The sequence below is a fragment of the Malus domestica genome, chromosome 17 (assembly GCF_042453785.1).
Source record: "Malus domestica chromosome 17, GDT2T_hap1".
Lineage (NCBI taxonomy): Eukaryota > Viridiplantae > Streptophyta > Magnoliopsida > Rosales > Rosaceae > Malus > Malus domestica.
This window is the reverse complement of record NC_091677.1, coordinates 27985015-28001691: the sequence shown is the minus strand read 5'-3', so window position 1 is coordinate 28001691 and position 16677 is coordinate 27985015. Positions and strand designations below refer to the sequence as shown.

The 16677-nt window shown below is 40.7% G+C and overlaps 1 protein-coding gene and 1 long non-coding RNA gene across 2 annotated transcripts; both read right to left on the bottom strand.

The window, feature by feature from the left end:
- Positions 1-264: 264 nt before the first annotated feature.
- LOC114822757 (chitinase-like protein PB1E7.04c) lies at positions 265-3425 on the bottom strand. Its single transcript, XM_029097852.2, has one exon. The coding sequence runs from the start codon at positions 3356-3358 to the stop codon at positions 524-526; it is 2835 nt and encodes a 944-aa protein (XP_028953685.2). The 5' UTR covers positions 3359-3425; the 3' UTR covers positions 265-523.
- Positions 3426-5165: 1740 nt separating this feature from the next.
- On the bottom strand, positions 5166-5855 carry LOC139193557 (uncharacterized). The gene is made up of 2 exons (XR_011577772.1): positions 5737-5855; positions 5166-5550 (listed from the first exon to the last, which is right to left on the bottom strand). It is a non-coding gene; the product is annotated as an uncharacterized lncRNA (long non-coding RNA).
- Between the last annotated feature and the right edge of the window lie 10822 nt (positions 5856-16677).

Below are 16677 nucleotides of genomic sequence, written 5' to 3'. Positions count from 1 at the left end.
GCAAAAGCTCCTGACCGCAATGAGTCAATCAACCTGGACTCCTCTTATGGCCTTTGTTACAAATAGAAGGGTGGGCACTAGTAGGGTGCTCGATGACAAAGCATAGCAGCAACTTCTGGTGACCGGACCCCAGAACCAAAAGTTGGTTCAGTTTTAGAATTGATTTCAATTCCTCAAATGACTAGTTGTTGATCCATTGAAAATCACGAAAAGTAGAAAATCAAGCTCTGAATTCTGAACCATTGAAAAGTTAGCAAAGAAAAATGGAAAGCAATGAACAAATTTTATTGCTAAAGCGCTTTGTTTCTTGCAAAACAAAGCCAAAATTTATACAATCAACTACAAAAATGACTAACTCCAACTCTAGAAACTAATTAACACAATACAACTGAGAGCTGCACACATTTTTTTGCAGCTTATGTGTATCGTTTATCCACCAAGAACAAATTTCAATCACATGTTTGCTTTGCCATGCGATTCTTCGTCCTTATTCTAAGATCATGAACCACACTTTTCTTGCACCTCAAGTCAGTCTGATGCAAGTCAAAGAAAAAATAGTTACCAAAATTGTAGTTATAAACAAAACACAGTCAACGGAAAACCTTGCAGGACTCCCAGATGGGGCAGGAGCAGCTGTTGTTGTACCCTGTAAAGTACTCTCTGAGCTGGGTGCAACATCCGAACTCGGTGGTACATTAGATGCTGGTGCATTTATTGATGGAGCTTCACCTTGATTTAGTGTCTCAGGTGCTGTTGCATTTAATGATGGTATCGTTTCCCCTTGCTTTGGAGCACCGGGTGCCGTTGCATTTGATGCTGGTGGAGTTTCCCCTTGCTTTGGTTCCACGGGTGATGTTGCATTTAATGGTGATGAAGTTTCCCCTTGTTTTGGTGCGTTGGGTGGTGCTGCATTTGATGATGGTGGAGCTTCACCTTGCTTTGGTGCGTTAGGTGGTGCTACATTTGATGGTGATGGAGCTTCACCATGCTTTGGTGCCTCAGATGCAGGGCTGCCAGATGGAGCCTGGACTGGTGCAGCAGATCGTGCCTTACCTGGGGTTGAAGAAGGCGAGGGGGTTGAGGCTATAAAGCTTGAGGGGAATATTATATTACTAATTTGCACCACTGATATGTAAGAATGTTCATCAATAGCAACATCTCGAACAACCACTGCTTGGTCAGAACCAGCAGTTGAAACAATTGTGATTGTGTCCCCATTTGTAACATTCACCAAGCCTTGTAGGCCACTTGGTCGGTCAATAACTTGGAGCAGTGTTTTTATTCGAATAGTCTGTGAAGCAGGCAAGTTGTGGAAACTTTGGACAGTGTAGTAGTCCATGATAACATGAAGGCTTAATACTTTTTTCTTGATCTCCATGGGTTTGTTGACTAAAGAGGCCATTGCATCATTGTTGACCACGAAGACTGTCATGGTTTTCCGTTCATTGACTTGGTTAGCAACTTGGGTTTGAGTCAAGTAGGTGCTGAAGAGGCTAAAATCTGGGTTGTCGCTTAGAATTTTGATGATGTCAAAAGGACCTGATGGTGGTAGAGGATGAGGGGAAGGAAATGGTGTTGAGGTTGATGGAGAATGAGATGAAGGAGATGGAGATGGTACTGACGGAGAAGGAGATGGAGATGGAGATGGTACTGATGAAGAAGGTGAACTATTCGAGTCTGAAGGAATAATTAGATTGCTTATTTGCACGACTGATAATTTCAAGTTCTCTGTAAATATATCTTTAACAACCTTTGCTTTCTCAGAGCCAGCAGCAGAAACAATCGAGAATGTGTCCCCATTTGTGGCATTCAACAAACCTTCAAAGCCAATCGATTGGAAAGTATCTTGGAGCAATGTTGTCAGTTGAGTGGTTTGGGAGTTGGGGAAGCTTTTAAACTTTTCAAAGGTATAGTAGTCCGTAACAACGTGAAGGCTTAGTAACCTTTTCTTAACCTGGTTGGATTTTCCAACTAAATAGGACATGGCATCGTTGTTGACCACAAAGACTGTGATGGATCTGCGTACATTAATCTGGTCACAAACTTGGGTGTCGGTCAGGTAACTATTGAATTGGTTGAAATCTGGATAGTCGTTTAGAATTTTGGTTATATTGAGAGTTGATGAAGTAGGTGATGAAAGAGGAGATGATGGAGAAGGTGAAGGTACTGACGGAGAAGGTGAAGGTACTGATGGAGAAGGTGAAGGTACTGATGGAGAAGGTGATGAAGATGGTGAATTTAAGCCTGAGGGCATTATTATCTTGCTAATTTGCACCACCGATATATAATAATTTTCATCAGAAGCAATATCTCGAACTACTGTTGCTTGGTTAGAACCAGCAGCTGAAACAATCGAGATTGTGTCACCATTTGTGACATTCACGAAACCCTGTTGGCCACTTGGTTTATCAGAAGCTTCAAGTAGTGTGATTATTCGAGTTGACTGCGAAACAGGCAAGTTGTGGAACTTCGAGATGGTATAGTAGTCCAGTACAACCTGGGTGCTTAGCACCTTTCTAATCATGTCCATTGGTTGTCCTACTAAAGAGTACATGGCTTCATTATTGGGCACTAGGATCGTAAGGGTTCTGCGTTCATTGATCTGGTTACAAACTTGTGTTCGGGTCAGGTAGTCGTTGAAGATACTGAATTCTGGGTACTTGTTTAGAATTTGGGTGATGTTAAACATGGATGATGAAGGGGATGGAGAAGTAGTTGATGGAGAAGATGATGAAGAAGGTGATGAAGAAGGTGTCAATGGAGAAGGTGACGGGGCTGGAGAAGGTGATGATGGATGAGGTGTTGAAGTTGGTGAAAATGCTGATGGAGACGGTGAACTACTTAAGCTTGAAGGCATAATTAGATTGCTAACTTGCACCACTGATATCCTATAAATGTCATCAGGAGAAATGTCTCGAACTACCTCTACTTTTTCAGAACCGGCAGCAGAAACAATTGAGACAGAGCCCCCATTTGTGATGTTCAAGTAGCGTTGTTGGTCAGGAGATTCGAACAGTGTGGTCACTTGGGTGGTCTGTGATGTAGGCAAGCTCTTGAACTTGTTAAGGGTATAGGATTCCAGAAACACGTGGATGCGTATAACCTTGTTGATCACGTCCATTGATTTTCCTGCTAAAGAGGACATTGCAGCATTGTTGACAACTAAGACGGTCATAATTCTGTGCTCATTGATTTGGTTGCTAACTTCGGTTTTGGTGAGGTAGTCGTTGAAGATGCTGAAATCAGGGTACTTGCTGAGAACGTCCGTGATGTTATATGCAGACGATGACGAAAAGAAAACGAAAAGGAAAGATAGCAAGAGGTAAGCAACGGGTGCATTGAACTTTTGTAAATACATTTTGAGATTTGATTACAGATAGAGGAGCGAAGTTCAGATAAAGAATGAAAGAGGTGCTTATGAGTAGGTTGAAAGATGGATCTATTTATATGTGTTTGAGGAAGAGTGAGTCTTTGCCCCGCCAAATGTGCAGGAACATGTTATTGTTTGGTTGAAAAAGAAGGACAAGATGGATGGTCATGGTAAAGGAAGAGTCGGTCTGTCCGAGTTGACAATGTTTTCGCACTTGAAACTTGTCTAAAAATAAATCAACAATTTAGTACATTTTTATATCTACACATGTGCATATGCCCAATAATTTTTTCACTGCATAACATATTTTTTATCTCATGTCAAATTTTTTCACGATATTTATTTCACCTTCGCAACAATAGTGTTAGGACGTGAAGTGTTGTTCTCCATCTGTAAATTAAGAAACCGTTTAAGGACTTATAAAGAGTTGAGTCACTCTTAATTGTCAATTATTTTTTAATAATTTTTTCGTGTTACAAAGGTTAATTAGTTCATGTATGAAGCTTTACGGGTTAGAAAATAAAGAAACTTTGTGAGGGTTTACAACAAATTAGGTTAATCTATTATTGAAATTGGTTTTAGGGTGGAATATTAACTCTTCCGAATGACCAACACAAAAGTAGATGCCAGATGAAAATCTGCAGGAAAATCATATTAATCACGTTTAAAAATTTAACGACTCTGCAGTTTTGAGCGGTAATGGTAAATAATTCAGATAAATGTAAATAATTAAGAGATCCAAACTGATTCTTTGAGGTGGGTTTTCTAAGTATTTTTTTGGGGTGGCCGTAGTAAATAATTATGATAAATGTAAACGAAAGTTGGCAGATTCACACTCCAAAAAAAAAAAAAAAAAAAAAAAATTGTTGTCAAAAGATTATGTTTGCATGGCAATTGCAGAGACCACAAACAGTCCGGGTCTTATGTGCATCTAACTTTGGGTAAACTTTACCGCCTCTTACGTTTACCTTTCACATTCGTTTTTCCGTCCTCTTCCTCCACTTATTCCTCCCACTAAACATAAAAACTGATTACTGGCTTCTAAGTTTGTACAAGGAAGCAGACTTTTACCCACCCTTAACTTTTTTCTTTCCGTTTCTCATACACTTCTATTTATTTTTTACCATCAAATCAAATAAATGAAATGCATATAACGGATATGATTAAGCTTACAAGTATAAGACGAAAATAAGAGTGTGTGTATCATATCTTTTTGTTTAAATACATACAAATTAGGTCTTAGGTTCAATTATCGTCAAAAACGAATTTGAACCATATTATTGTTATCTCATTCTGAGACTTACCCCTACCCTCTTAATATAGATAATATAATTTGTTCAAAAAAAAAAATACTGACAAATTGCTTTACTTTGATGTGAAGTTGCAAAAATGACACAATCTAAAGCTAATCGTAACGGCTATGACACATTTTTCAATTTTCTTGTCATTTCATGTGGTCGAATATTCTAGATAATCAATTTTGTATTTACATTCAAATGTGGATTATTATTATTATTATTATTTGCATTCAACTTAGGGAAAGACTATTTACATTAATTTGTATTTACATTGCAGTCTGTTTGAATTTTAATCTAAAATTACATTGAGCCATAATTTTTTTTTTTTTTTGGAGGAGCCAGCCAGTAATACTAGGCTATTATTACTAACAAATAATTTTCCTTTATTTACGAATCAATTTGTTTTCTGATAAACCGCAATACTAGAAGGTATACAAAGGATCAAAACAGAAATATTAAGCAATAAAAACAGTAACGTGTTTGAGACAACTTGCTAGTTTCAGAGTGAAATCCCTGCGCTGATCTGAGTATGTTAATTCTTTTGACCTGTGACATGTACAGCCCTTCAACTTTCCTCTATATTTTGTACATTCCCTCAAGATTTGAACTTGTGTAAATTCCATGCATGAGCAAGAAGTAAGAATGCAACAGGAATCACGACAAGTTTTCGAGACTTTTCCCCTCCGAAAGGGACATCAAGCGTGTGGACATCTTTGGAAATGGAAAACATGATGCCTGCAGAAAATCCGCTGGAAAATCGCACTGTTCTGCAGAATGATGGGGACGACATGACCAAGCTGCCTTAAGCGAGAACCTCCCGAGTAGATGGGAGGAAGATAGATGGGATTCTTTAGAAGTACTTACAAGGCCAAGTAGTTGTATCTGCAAATTCGTACACACGAATACATTAATGAAATATGTATGATGATGATCGATGTGCTTATTTTTACAGGAAACTAAACGTATACACTTCAGCGCATGTTACCAATTAATGAAATTTCATGCAGTGGTTGAAAAAAAACAAAAAACAAAAAAAAAAACAAACAAATAACAAGTGAATAAATTTACCTCGCAACCACGAGCCTTGTTTTCCACTCTGTCCACAATTTCTTTCATGCCACCCATTTATACAATGATATAATGTTATTAATTGATGTAAATTGAACCGGCTCAAGTGTACCATTAGCTTTCCATTTTCCCTGCCCCTCTTCCCCCACTTCTTCCTCCTCACTCTAACAAGAGTATGAGATATACTCGTGGATTTGAAAAAGAGGTATTTATAGAAAACTTGGTCAATAAAACCGATGGTGGGTCGAAGCTTGTTCATATACGTACAGACAAATTGTTCATTAGTTTCACGTGAAGTTACAAAAACTACACATGTAGTTCCAAAAATCTAAAACTAATTGAAACAACTATTTTTTTTTATTATTTTTTTATTTTTATTTTTAACAGATGATAGCGATAATAGGTTAAATTGTTAAATTGTTAAATGTTAGGGAGAAGGGGGATGGGTGAGGATTGAACCCACATCAGGCCCGAGTGCATAGATATTATTGTTTTCCTCTACTGCTAAAGCGTCATCTAATAATTGAAACAACTTTTGACATACTTTCAATGTGAGAATGTGAAAGTAAAAAAGTCTCATATCGATGAAGGGAGAAACCTTGTAAAGGCTTACAAGAGGTTGGATGAATCCCCATATCGCTAATGGAACCCCAACTTCTTCATGGTATGAGAGCATGTTGCACCACGTGTGCTACCCGTGCTCCATGTCATGTGTTTGACTTAAAAAATCGCCATACATAAGAAGACATGTGATCACCAGAAAATTAAAAACTTGTTGAAATAAAGAGAACCTAGATATAGATGATACAACAACAAACAACAACAACAAAGCCTTTTCCCACTAAGTGGGGTCGGCTATATGAATCCTAGAACGCCATTGCGCTCGGTTTTGTGTCATGTCATCCGTTAGATCCAAGTACTCTAAGTCTTTTCTTAGAGTCTCTTCCAAAGTTTTCCTAGGTCTTCCTCTACCCCTTCGGCCCTGAACCTGTCCCGTAGTCACATCTTCGAACCGGAGTGTCAGTCGGCCTTCTTTGCACATGTCCAAATCACCGGAGCCGATTTTCTCTCATCTTTCCTACAATTTCGGCTACTCCTACTTTACCTCGGATATCCTCATTCCCAATCTTATCCTTTCTCGTGTGCCCACACATCCCACGAAGCATCCTCATCTCCGCTACACCCATTTTGTGTACGTGTTGATGCTTCACCGCCCAACATTCTGTGCCATACAACATCGCTGGCCTTATTGCCATCCTATAAAATTTTCCCTTGAGCTTCAGTGGCCTACGACGGTCACACAACACGCCGGATGCGCTCTTACACTTCATCCATCCAGCTCGTATTCTATGGTTGAGATTTCCATCTAATTCTCCGTTCTCTTGCAAGATAGATCCTAGGTAGCGAAAACGGTCGCTTTTTGTGATCTTCGCTAGATTGCTCCGGTCATTAGTGTGGATAAGTATATAAATGGATAGAGATAGGAAAGCAAACACAAGATGTACGTGGTTCACCCAGATTGGCTACGTCCAGGGAATAGAAGAGTTCTCATTAATTGTGAAGGGTTTACACAAGTACATAGGTTCAAGCTCTCCTTTAGTGAGTACAAGTGAATGATTTAGTACAAATGACATTAGGAAATATTGTGGGAGAATGATCTCGTAATCACGAAACTTCTAAGTATCGGAGTGTGGTGTCGTCTTGACTTGCCTTATCTGTCTCATAGGTAGATGTGGCATCTTCTCTGGAAGTACTTTTCCTCCATCCAGGGGTGGTATCTTTAACTGGTGGAGATGCACAAGGTAATGTATCAATTTCACTTGAAGCTTACTTGTAGTTTCAGGCTTGGTCAAGCGCGATACAAACCATGTAGTAGGAGTCCCCCAAGTCGCCGAGCTAGGGGGTCTGCTGAAAGAGGTGACAGACAAGGTAAGCAATCAGAGCTCCGACTGATTGTTCACCTTCTCCCCATCTTGCAACAGCATGAAGGATAAAGAGAAGAAAAATGAGAAGAGATGATATGAGATACTTTTGCTTTTGAAGAAGTAACTTTCCACAGGCTTATTCTTGAACTGAGCTGGAGGGTTTTCTGGTTTCCTCCAGAGTATAAGGCCGACTGAAGAATTTGAGGGTCAAAACAAGTCCATCAAATCTAGAGTACGTTCCACCCTGCTGATATGGGATACTTTTGCTTTTGACAGAGTAATGGATGTATCGGCACGTGTGCTGTTACGCTTGTCTCCACATGCTTCCTTGTATCCTTCGCACTTGCCCTATCTGTTCCTCAAGCAGATGCGGAATCTTCCTTGGAAACATAAGATGTTGAAGATGAGTACTCGAGAGCAATGCCAGGTAAGTAATCAGGTAAGGGGTTCCAGGCAGTCAGTTCCTGGCTGGAAGCTTGATTCCAAGTGCTGACTGATTGCTCTCTTTCTCCTTGTCTTGCAGGTAAAAACAAGGCCAAAGGAAAAGATAGGGAAAAAGCATGATATGGGATACTCTTGCTTTTAACCCTGATGATATGAGATATTCTTGCTCTAGTATAGCTTGTTTGCAGAGGTATTATCGGGGGGAAAGAAAGCTGAATATTTCGAAAGGCTTCGTTGGGAGTGCCCTCTCAGATATGATGAAGGGTTGAGCATTTTTGCAGGTCTGCCTGTCCGTTGGGGATGGAGGTTGACATATATAGGCGTCTCCCTAACAACAAGTAGTAATGCTATTCCTTTACCCTGCTTGGTCATAGCACGGTAGTGGGAGCTGTCAGTTTCACATGTTTTAACTCTGTCAGAGCACTTTGAAAAAGTGGTCTGTGGTATCTGGCTCTCGAGATTCGGAGAACGATGCCTCTTCGATTTTTGAGAAAGCAATCATGCTGGGGGTCTGGCTCTCGAGATTCGGAGGGCGGTGCCTCTTCGATTTTGGAGCAAGCAATCTTGTTGGGAGTGTTGTCTCGAATTTGAGTAAAGGTTGGGCATGTTTGCTAGTCTACCTTGCCACGAAGCACAAAGGTTGACACACAGGGACTTTCCAATTATCCAGCAATGGTACTGTTCCTTTACCCTCTCTTCGATTTTGAGAAAGTAGTCATGTTGGGAGTCTGGCTCTCGAGATTCGGAGGACGGTGCCTCTTCGATTTTGGAGCAAGCAATCTTGTTGGGAGTGTTTTCTCGAATGTGAGTAAAGGTTGGGCATGTTTGCTAGTCTACCTTGCCACGAAGCACAGAGGTTGACACACAGGGACTTTCCAATTATCCAGCAGTGGTACTGTTCCTTTACCCTTGTGGGTAATATTATGGTAGCTAGACCTTCAAAATTTATGTGTCTAAACTTTGTTAGTGCTGTTTCTTTGCTATTCTTTTACCTTTCTTGGTCAGAGCGATGTAGTGGGAGCTGCAAGCTTCACGTGCTCAACTTTGGCAGAGAACTTTGACAAAGTTATCTGTGGTACCCATGAGCTATTGTTGCGTGTGGGAAGTGGGTAATTGAACAGTAAGATTCATGTGCTTTCTACTTCACTAGAAATCTTCGACAGAATGCCCATAATTTCTGCAAAGCTGAGTGTGCGTGTGACAGGTGCTGACAAGGCTAGAAAAGTAGGTGCCTCTTCGATTTCTGAGATCGGCCCTCGTGGTCTCTGAGCAGCCCAGCTTTTGAGAAAGCGAGCGCCTCTTCGATTGATTCGGAGAACGATGCCTCATCGATTTTTGAGAAAACAATCATGCTGGGGGTTTGGCTCTCGAAGATTCGGGGAGCAGTGTCTCTTCGATTTTTGAGAAAGTAATCATGTTGGGAGTCTGGCTCTCGAGATTCGGAAGGCGGTGCCTCTTCGATTTTGGAGCAAACAATCTTGTTGGGAGTGTTTTCTCGAATGTGAGTAAAGGTTGGGCATGTTTGCTAGTCTACCTTGCCACGAAGCACAGAGGTTGACACACAGGGACTTTCCAATTATCCAGCAGTGGTACTGTTCCTTTACCCTTGTGGGTAATAATATGGTAGCTAGACCTTCAAAATTTATGGGTCTAAACTTTGTTAGTGCTGTTTCTTTGCTATTCTTTTACCCTTCTTGGTCAGAGCGATGTAGTGGGAGCTGCAAGCTTCACGTGCTCAACTTTGGCAGAGAACTTTGGCAAAGTTATCTGTGGTACCCATGAGCTATTGTTGCGTGTGGGAAGTGGGTGATTGAACAGTAAGATTCATGTGTTTTCTACTTCCCCAGAAGTCTTCGACAGAATGCCCATAATTTCCGCAAAGCTGAGTGTGCGTGTGACAGGTGCTGACAAGGCTGGAAAAATAGGTGCCTTTTCGATTTCTGAGATCGGCCCTCGTGGTCTCTGGGGAGCCCAGCTTTTGAGAAAGCGAGCGCCTCTTCGATTTCTGAGATCGGCCTTCGTGGTCTTTGAGCAGCCCAACTTTTGAGAAAGCAAAAGCCTCTTCGATTTCTGAGATCGGCCTTCGTGGTCTTTGAGCAGCCCAACTTTTGAGAAAGCAAAAGCCTCTTCGATTTCTGAGATCAACCCTCGTGATCTCTAAGCAGCTCAGCTTTTGAGAAAGCAAACGCCTCTTCGATTTCTGAGCAGGCGCTTCTTCGATTTCTGAAGCTCCGTCGAGTGCAGATTTTTATAGGGGCTGACATTAAGTTCTAAAGCACACTTGAATCTTCACCAGTAGAAGCTTCATTCTTGCACTTCTAAGATCTTGATTTGTCCGACCTCTTCTCTCTTCAACACCTTTGAAAATGTCTGGCCCCTCCGACCGTCGTTTTGACTTGAACCTTGTTGAAGAGGCAGCCCCGCCTTCTCCAGACAACATATGGCGCCCATCCTTCGTCTCCCCTACTGGTCCTCTTACCGTTGGGGATTCCGTGATGAAGAATGATATGACCGCTGCGGTGGTGGCCAGGAACCTTCTCACTCCCAAAGATAACAGACTACTTTCCAAACGGTCTGATGAGTTAGCTGTTAAGGATTCGCTGGCTCTCAGTGTTCAGTGTGCAGGTTCTGTGTCTAATATGGCCCAACGCCTATTTGCTTGAACCCGCCAAGTTGAATCATTGGCGGCTGAAGTGATGAGTCTCAAACAGGAGATTAGAGGGCTCAAGCATGAGAATAAACAGTTGCACCGGCTCGCACATGACTATGCTACAAACATGAAGAGGAAGCTTGACCAGATGAAGGAAACTGATGGTCAGGTTTTACTTGATCATCAGAGATTTGTGGGTTTGTTCCAAAGGCATTTATTGCCTTCGTCTTCTGGGGCTGTACCGCGTAATGAAGCTCCAAATGATCAACCTCTGATGCCTCCTCCTTCTAGGGTTCTGTCCAGTACTGAGGCTCCAAATGATCTCCCTCCGGTGCCTTCTCTTTCTGGGGCTCTACCGACTGCTGAGACTTCTCCTAAGCAACCTTTGTGAAGGCTCCCTCTTGTGTGTTTATTTTGACTCATGTATATGTACATATTTGTAGCTTATCGGGGATATCAATAAATAAGCTTTCCTTCATTTCAACGTATTGTGTTAAATACACCAAAGCCTTCTTCGCTAAGTTCTTTGAATTTTCTTTTGTTGAAGCTTGTATGTTGAAGCTTTCTGAGTGGAGCATGTAGGTTGGGGTAGTGTTCCCTTAATTTCCCGAGTGAGGAAAACTTCTCGGTTGGAGACTTGGAAAATCCAAGTCACTGAGTGGGATCGGCTATATGAATCTTAGAACGCCATTGTGCTCGATCCTGTGTCATGTCCTTCGTTAGATCCAAGTACTCTAAGTCTTTTCTTAGAGTCTCTTCCAAAGTTTTCCTAGGTCTTCCTCTACCCCTTCGGCCCTGAACCTCTGTCCCATAGTCGCATCTTCTAATTGGAGCGTCAGTAGGCCTTCTTTGCACATGTCCAAACCACCGTAACCGATTTTCTCTCATCTTTCCTTCAATTTCGGCTACTCCTACTTTACCCCGGATATCCTCATTCCTAATCTTATCCTTTCTCTCGTGCCCACACATCCAACGAAGCATCCTCATCTCCGCTACACCCATTTTGTGTACGTGTTGATGTTTCACCGCCCAACATTCTGTGCCATACAGCATCGCCGGCCTTATTGTCGTCCTATAAAATTTTCCCTTGAGCTTCAGTGGCATACGGCGGTCACACAACACGCCGGATGCACTCTTCCACTTCATCCATCCAGCTTGTATTCTATGGTTGAGATCTCAATCTAATTCTCCGTTCTTTTGCAAGATAGATCCTAGGTAACGAAAACGGTCGCTCTTTGGCATTTCTTGATCTCCGATCCTCACCCCTAACTCGTTTTGGCCTCCATTTGCACTGAACTTGCACTCCATATATTCTGTCTTTGATCGGCTTAGGCGAAGACCTTTAGATTCCAACACTTCTCTCCAAAGGTTAAGCTTTGCATTTACCCCTTCCTGAGTTTCATCTATCAACACTATATCGTCTGCGAAAAGCATACACCAAGGAATATTATCTTGAATATGTCCTGTTAACTCATCCATTACCAACGCAAAAAGGTAAGGACTTAAGGATGAGCCTTGATGTAATCCTACAGTTATGGGAAAGCTTTCGGTCTGTCCTTCATGAGTTCTTACGGCAGTCTTTGCTCCTTCATACATATCCTTTATAGCTTGGATATATGCTACTCGTACTCCTTTCTTCTCTAAAATCCTCCAAAGAATGTCTCTTGGGACCCTATCATACGCTTTTTCCAAATCTATAAAGACCATGTGTAAATCCTTTTTCCCATCTCTATATCTTTCCATCAATCTTCGTAAGAGATAGATTGCCTCCATGTTTGAGCGCCCTGGCATGAACCCGAATTGGTTGTCCGAAACCCGTGTCTCTTGCCTCAATCTATGCTCAATGACTCTCTCCCAGAGCTTCATTGTATGACTCATTAGCTTAATACCCCTATAGTTCATGCAATTTTGTACGTCGCCCTTATTCTTGTAGATAGGCACCAAAATGCTCGTTCGCCACTCATTTGGCATCTTCTTCGTTTTCAAAATCCTATTGAAAAGGTCAGTGAGCCATGTTATACCTGTCTCTCCCAAAAGTTTCCACACTTCGATTGGTATATCGTCTGGGCCTATTGCTTTTTTATGCTTCATCTTCTTCAAAGCTACAATCACTTCTTCCTTCCGAATTCGACGATAAAAAGAGTAGTTTCTACACTCTTCTGAGTTACTCAACTCCCCTAAAGAAGCACTCATTTCATGTCCTTCATTGAAAAGATTATGAAAATAACCTCTCCATCTGTCTTTAACCGCGTTCTCTGTAGCAAGAACCTTTCCATCCTTATCCTTGATGCACCTCACTTGGTTTAGGTCCCTTGTCTTCTTTTCCCTTGCTCTAGATAGTTTATAGATATCCAACTCTCCTTCTTTGGTATCTAGTCGTTTATACATATCGTCGTAAGCCGCTAACTTAGCTTCTCTGACAGCTTTCTTCGCCTCTTGCTTCGCTTTTCTATACCTTTCACCATTTTCATCGGTCCTCTCCTTGTATAAGGCTTTACAACATTCCTTCTTAGCCTTCACCTTCGTTTGTACATCCTCATTCCACCACCAAGATTCCTTTTGGTGTGGGGCAAAGCCCTTGGACTCTCCTAATACCTCTTTTGCTACTTTTCGGATACAACTAGCCATGGAATCCCACATTTGGCTAGCTTCCCCCTCTCTATCCCACACACATTGGGTGATTACCTTCTCTTTGAAAATGGCTTGTTTTTCTTCTTTTAGATTCCACCATCTAGTCCTTGGGCACTTCCAAGTCTTGTTCTTTTGTCTTACTCTTTTGATATGTACATCCATCACCAACAAGCGATGTTGATTAGCCACGCCCTCTCCTGGTATAACTTTGCAATCCTTACAAGTTATACGATCCCCTTTCCTCATTAGAAGAAAATCTATTTGTGTTTTTGACGACCCACTCTTGTAGGTGATCACATGTTCTTCTCTCTTCTTAAAGAAGGTGTTGGCTAAGAAGAGATCATATGCCATTGCAAAATCCAAGATAGCTTCCCCATCCTCGTTTCTCTCCCCAAAACCATGGCCACCATGAAAACCTCCATAGTTGCCTGTCTCCCTGCCCACGTGTCCATTTAAATCTCCTCCTATAAATAACTTCTCCGTTTGAGCAATTCCTTGCACCAAGTCTCCAAGATCTTCCCAAAATTTCTCCTTCGAACTCGTATCCAACCCTACTTGAGGTGCGTACGCACTAATCACATTGATAAGTTCTTGTCCTATTACAATCTTGAGGTGTGACTTTAACGACCCTTCCTGGTGATGCAATCCTTGTCTGTTTAGGTGTTACAATCACAATTTTCAAAGTAAGACTTACTTACTTTTTTATTCCGTTTGCGTTAGCAAACACATAGATGTCAGAATTAGACAAAATACTCAATACATTTCATATCGATTTCTGGTACAAGTAAACATGCTATTAGTGATTCACGAGCTTTTAAAATTTGTACATTGTTAAGTCTTTACTCCAAAGTGACTCTAGTCTCGATTGAGCAATCACTTTGCATAGTCACAGGTCTTGATTTAGCACAATTTAACATTTGTAACTGTAGAGCGTAGTTGGTGATATTTGAATTTGCCTGTGCAAAATTGGGAGAGATTTTGAGGTGCAAATATTTCACTGTCCATCTCTTTTTTGTTTGTTTGTGAAAAACTATAGGATAATTGAAATTACAGGGCGCATTTTACTTTCGTGGCGTAGTAAAACCATTTTCCTAGGCATTTGCCCAGTCCTTTTGGAGCCACATTTGACTTGCGTGCAAATCCATTTTGCCTAATTATTTCGAGATGCTTTAATCTATACTAAATTAATCGAAACTACAGGAAGGGAGATTGCTCTAGGCTTTAGCAAACGTGGCTGTAAGCCGGTTTGCACTATCCACCTCTCCTCTCTCCGTGTGACCACAACAGAGACCTAAAGTCTTGAGAGTGGTCAAAGATGAACTAATCTTTGTATTCATTGTCTAAAATTTTTAACTAGTTAGTCCTTAATTTCATACTAGTCTTAAGTCTGGGGTATAGGTGTCAAAGACTTTGGGTGCACGACAATTCATTAATAAAAGAGCAGATTTCGTGGATCTCCTATGGGAAGATTCATATGCATTCATTTAGGGATCACAATTGAGTAATTAAGTTTTATAGGATTATGATATTTAGCTAATTTATTTCTTTAATAGGAATAATTAATTAGTTATTTAAGGGAAAGATAATTATGTGTTTAAAAAAAATTATGTAGTCGTATTTCTTAGGCTTGTGAGTCCCTTTAAACAACCGGGTTTACATCGTTAAAAAATGGCTTGCATAACCCTTGAGTTTCATATTGCATTTGAGAGCAAAAGTGAGTTTCATTGTAAATCTTTGTGAGGCTTAAGAAATTTAACTATCATATTCATTCATAAGCAATCATTTGTTAGAAGAAACTGTGTGCAAACTTTTTGCTCGTGAGGAGGGCCTGTTGTGTGCGTCATGTTTGTGGAGATATAAATTAACCACATCTAATAAAAGGATACATGGACATTATTTCAATATGGTAATTTTACACTTGACGTCGTGAGTAGACCACATAACTACTCCAAGAGAATAAGACATAGTGTGCCCTAAGGTAATTGGTCTTTCATGCCATTAACGGTCCATGGGCTTTGCAAGCCATCCAGGGTGCAGATCATCGGATTTCCAGCACGTCTATAATACGTCTTGTATTCAGTCATACCCGATCCAATGGTGGTAAGGCACCAATTCTGAAGAGTCTCCCCTTGGGTGGTTGGCTCAACTACGCACTTACCAACATGGACCTTCAAGACTGCTAGCTAGCAAGACTGCGGAGACTACCTACATTATCGAGAATTGCCTAGTCTGCTATGCAGCCTCCCCTCCCAACTGTCTAGGGTTTTTCCTTATAAATAGCCAGGTAAAACATATGAACAGTAATCACCACTTACTACTCATAACTCTCTCAAGTTCTCTTTTCTCTCGACTATTTTTTTGACTTAGGCATCAGATGCCCTTTAGCTAGCACCCTTCCCTTTTTCGTGATGTTCATTAATTAGACTAACGGTGTTTGTTCTGTTATTGGTGAAATTTCTTCAATCCGACCATGTACGAAAGTTACATCCACAATGTTCATCTTAAAGAAAGCAAAGGAAGGACAGCGTGCTACAAGAACATAAGTAGAAGAGAGAAGTTCAAGGGTGGTAATTGTTTATCTTGGTGAGTCTTCAAAAGTACTTATTCCTCAGTGAATTCTTTAACCGGTTGTATTCATCGATTTTCCCCATTGTGTTTACCATTTGTCCATCTGCATATTTGTTTTAGTTCTTCACTGTTACGTAGTAGGATTGAAATCATTTTTCAATCCTACCTCGTCTGAAATTTAATTGAGATTTTTATCACTTGGGTTTGGGTTCCTCAATTCATCTACCTTTTCACTTTTTTTAATTGAGAAAGAATGTTTCACTGCGTCTCCAAAGTCTACATTTCGTGCAAAATCAGTAATCATGTAGATGTTGGTTTTGCACGATTAATATTTGGGAAATTTCTTCATAGGTCTCCACACAACCATTTGTAATTAGCAAGTTAGGCTATTTTAGTCATCATGACTTTACTCTCTCCCTCCCTCTCTCTCTCTCTCTCTCTCTCTCTCTCTCTCTCTCTCTCTTCTTTAATTTTACAATTAGAAAATGAAGTGTTATTAGCACTCCAAAAATTTCATTCTACAATCCTCACAAGTGTATTTTTCTTTCCCAATATAGAAAGTTTGGAGTGTAGAATAAGAGTTTTGGAGTGCTAATAACAATTCTCTTAAAAATATACCTCTGCTAGAAATATTTGAAAACAAACTCAAAAATGTTGAATGAGGGCTTCATTAATTTTTGAGACTTGATGGCATTATTTGAGCAAATTAAAAAATACTTCAAC

Coding starts and splice junctions, on each gene's coding strand:
- LOC114822757 (XM_029097852.2), bottom strand. CDS start 3,358: ATGTATTTACAAAAGTTCAATGCACCCGTTGCTTACCTCTTGCTATCT.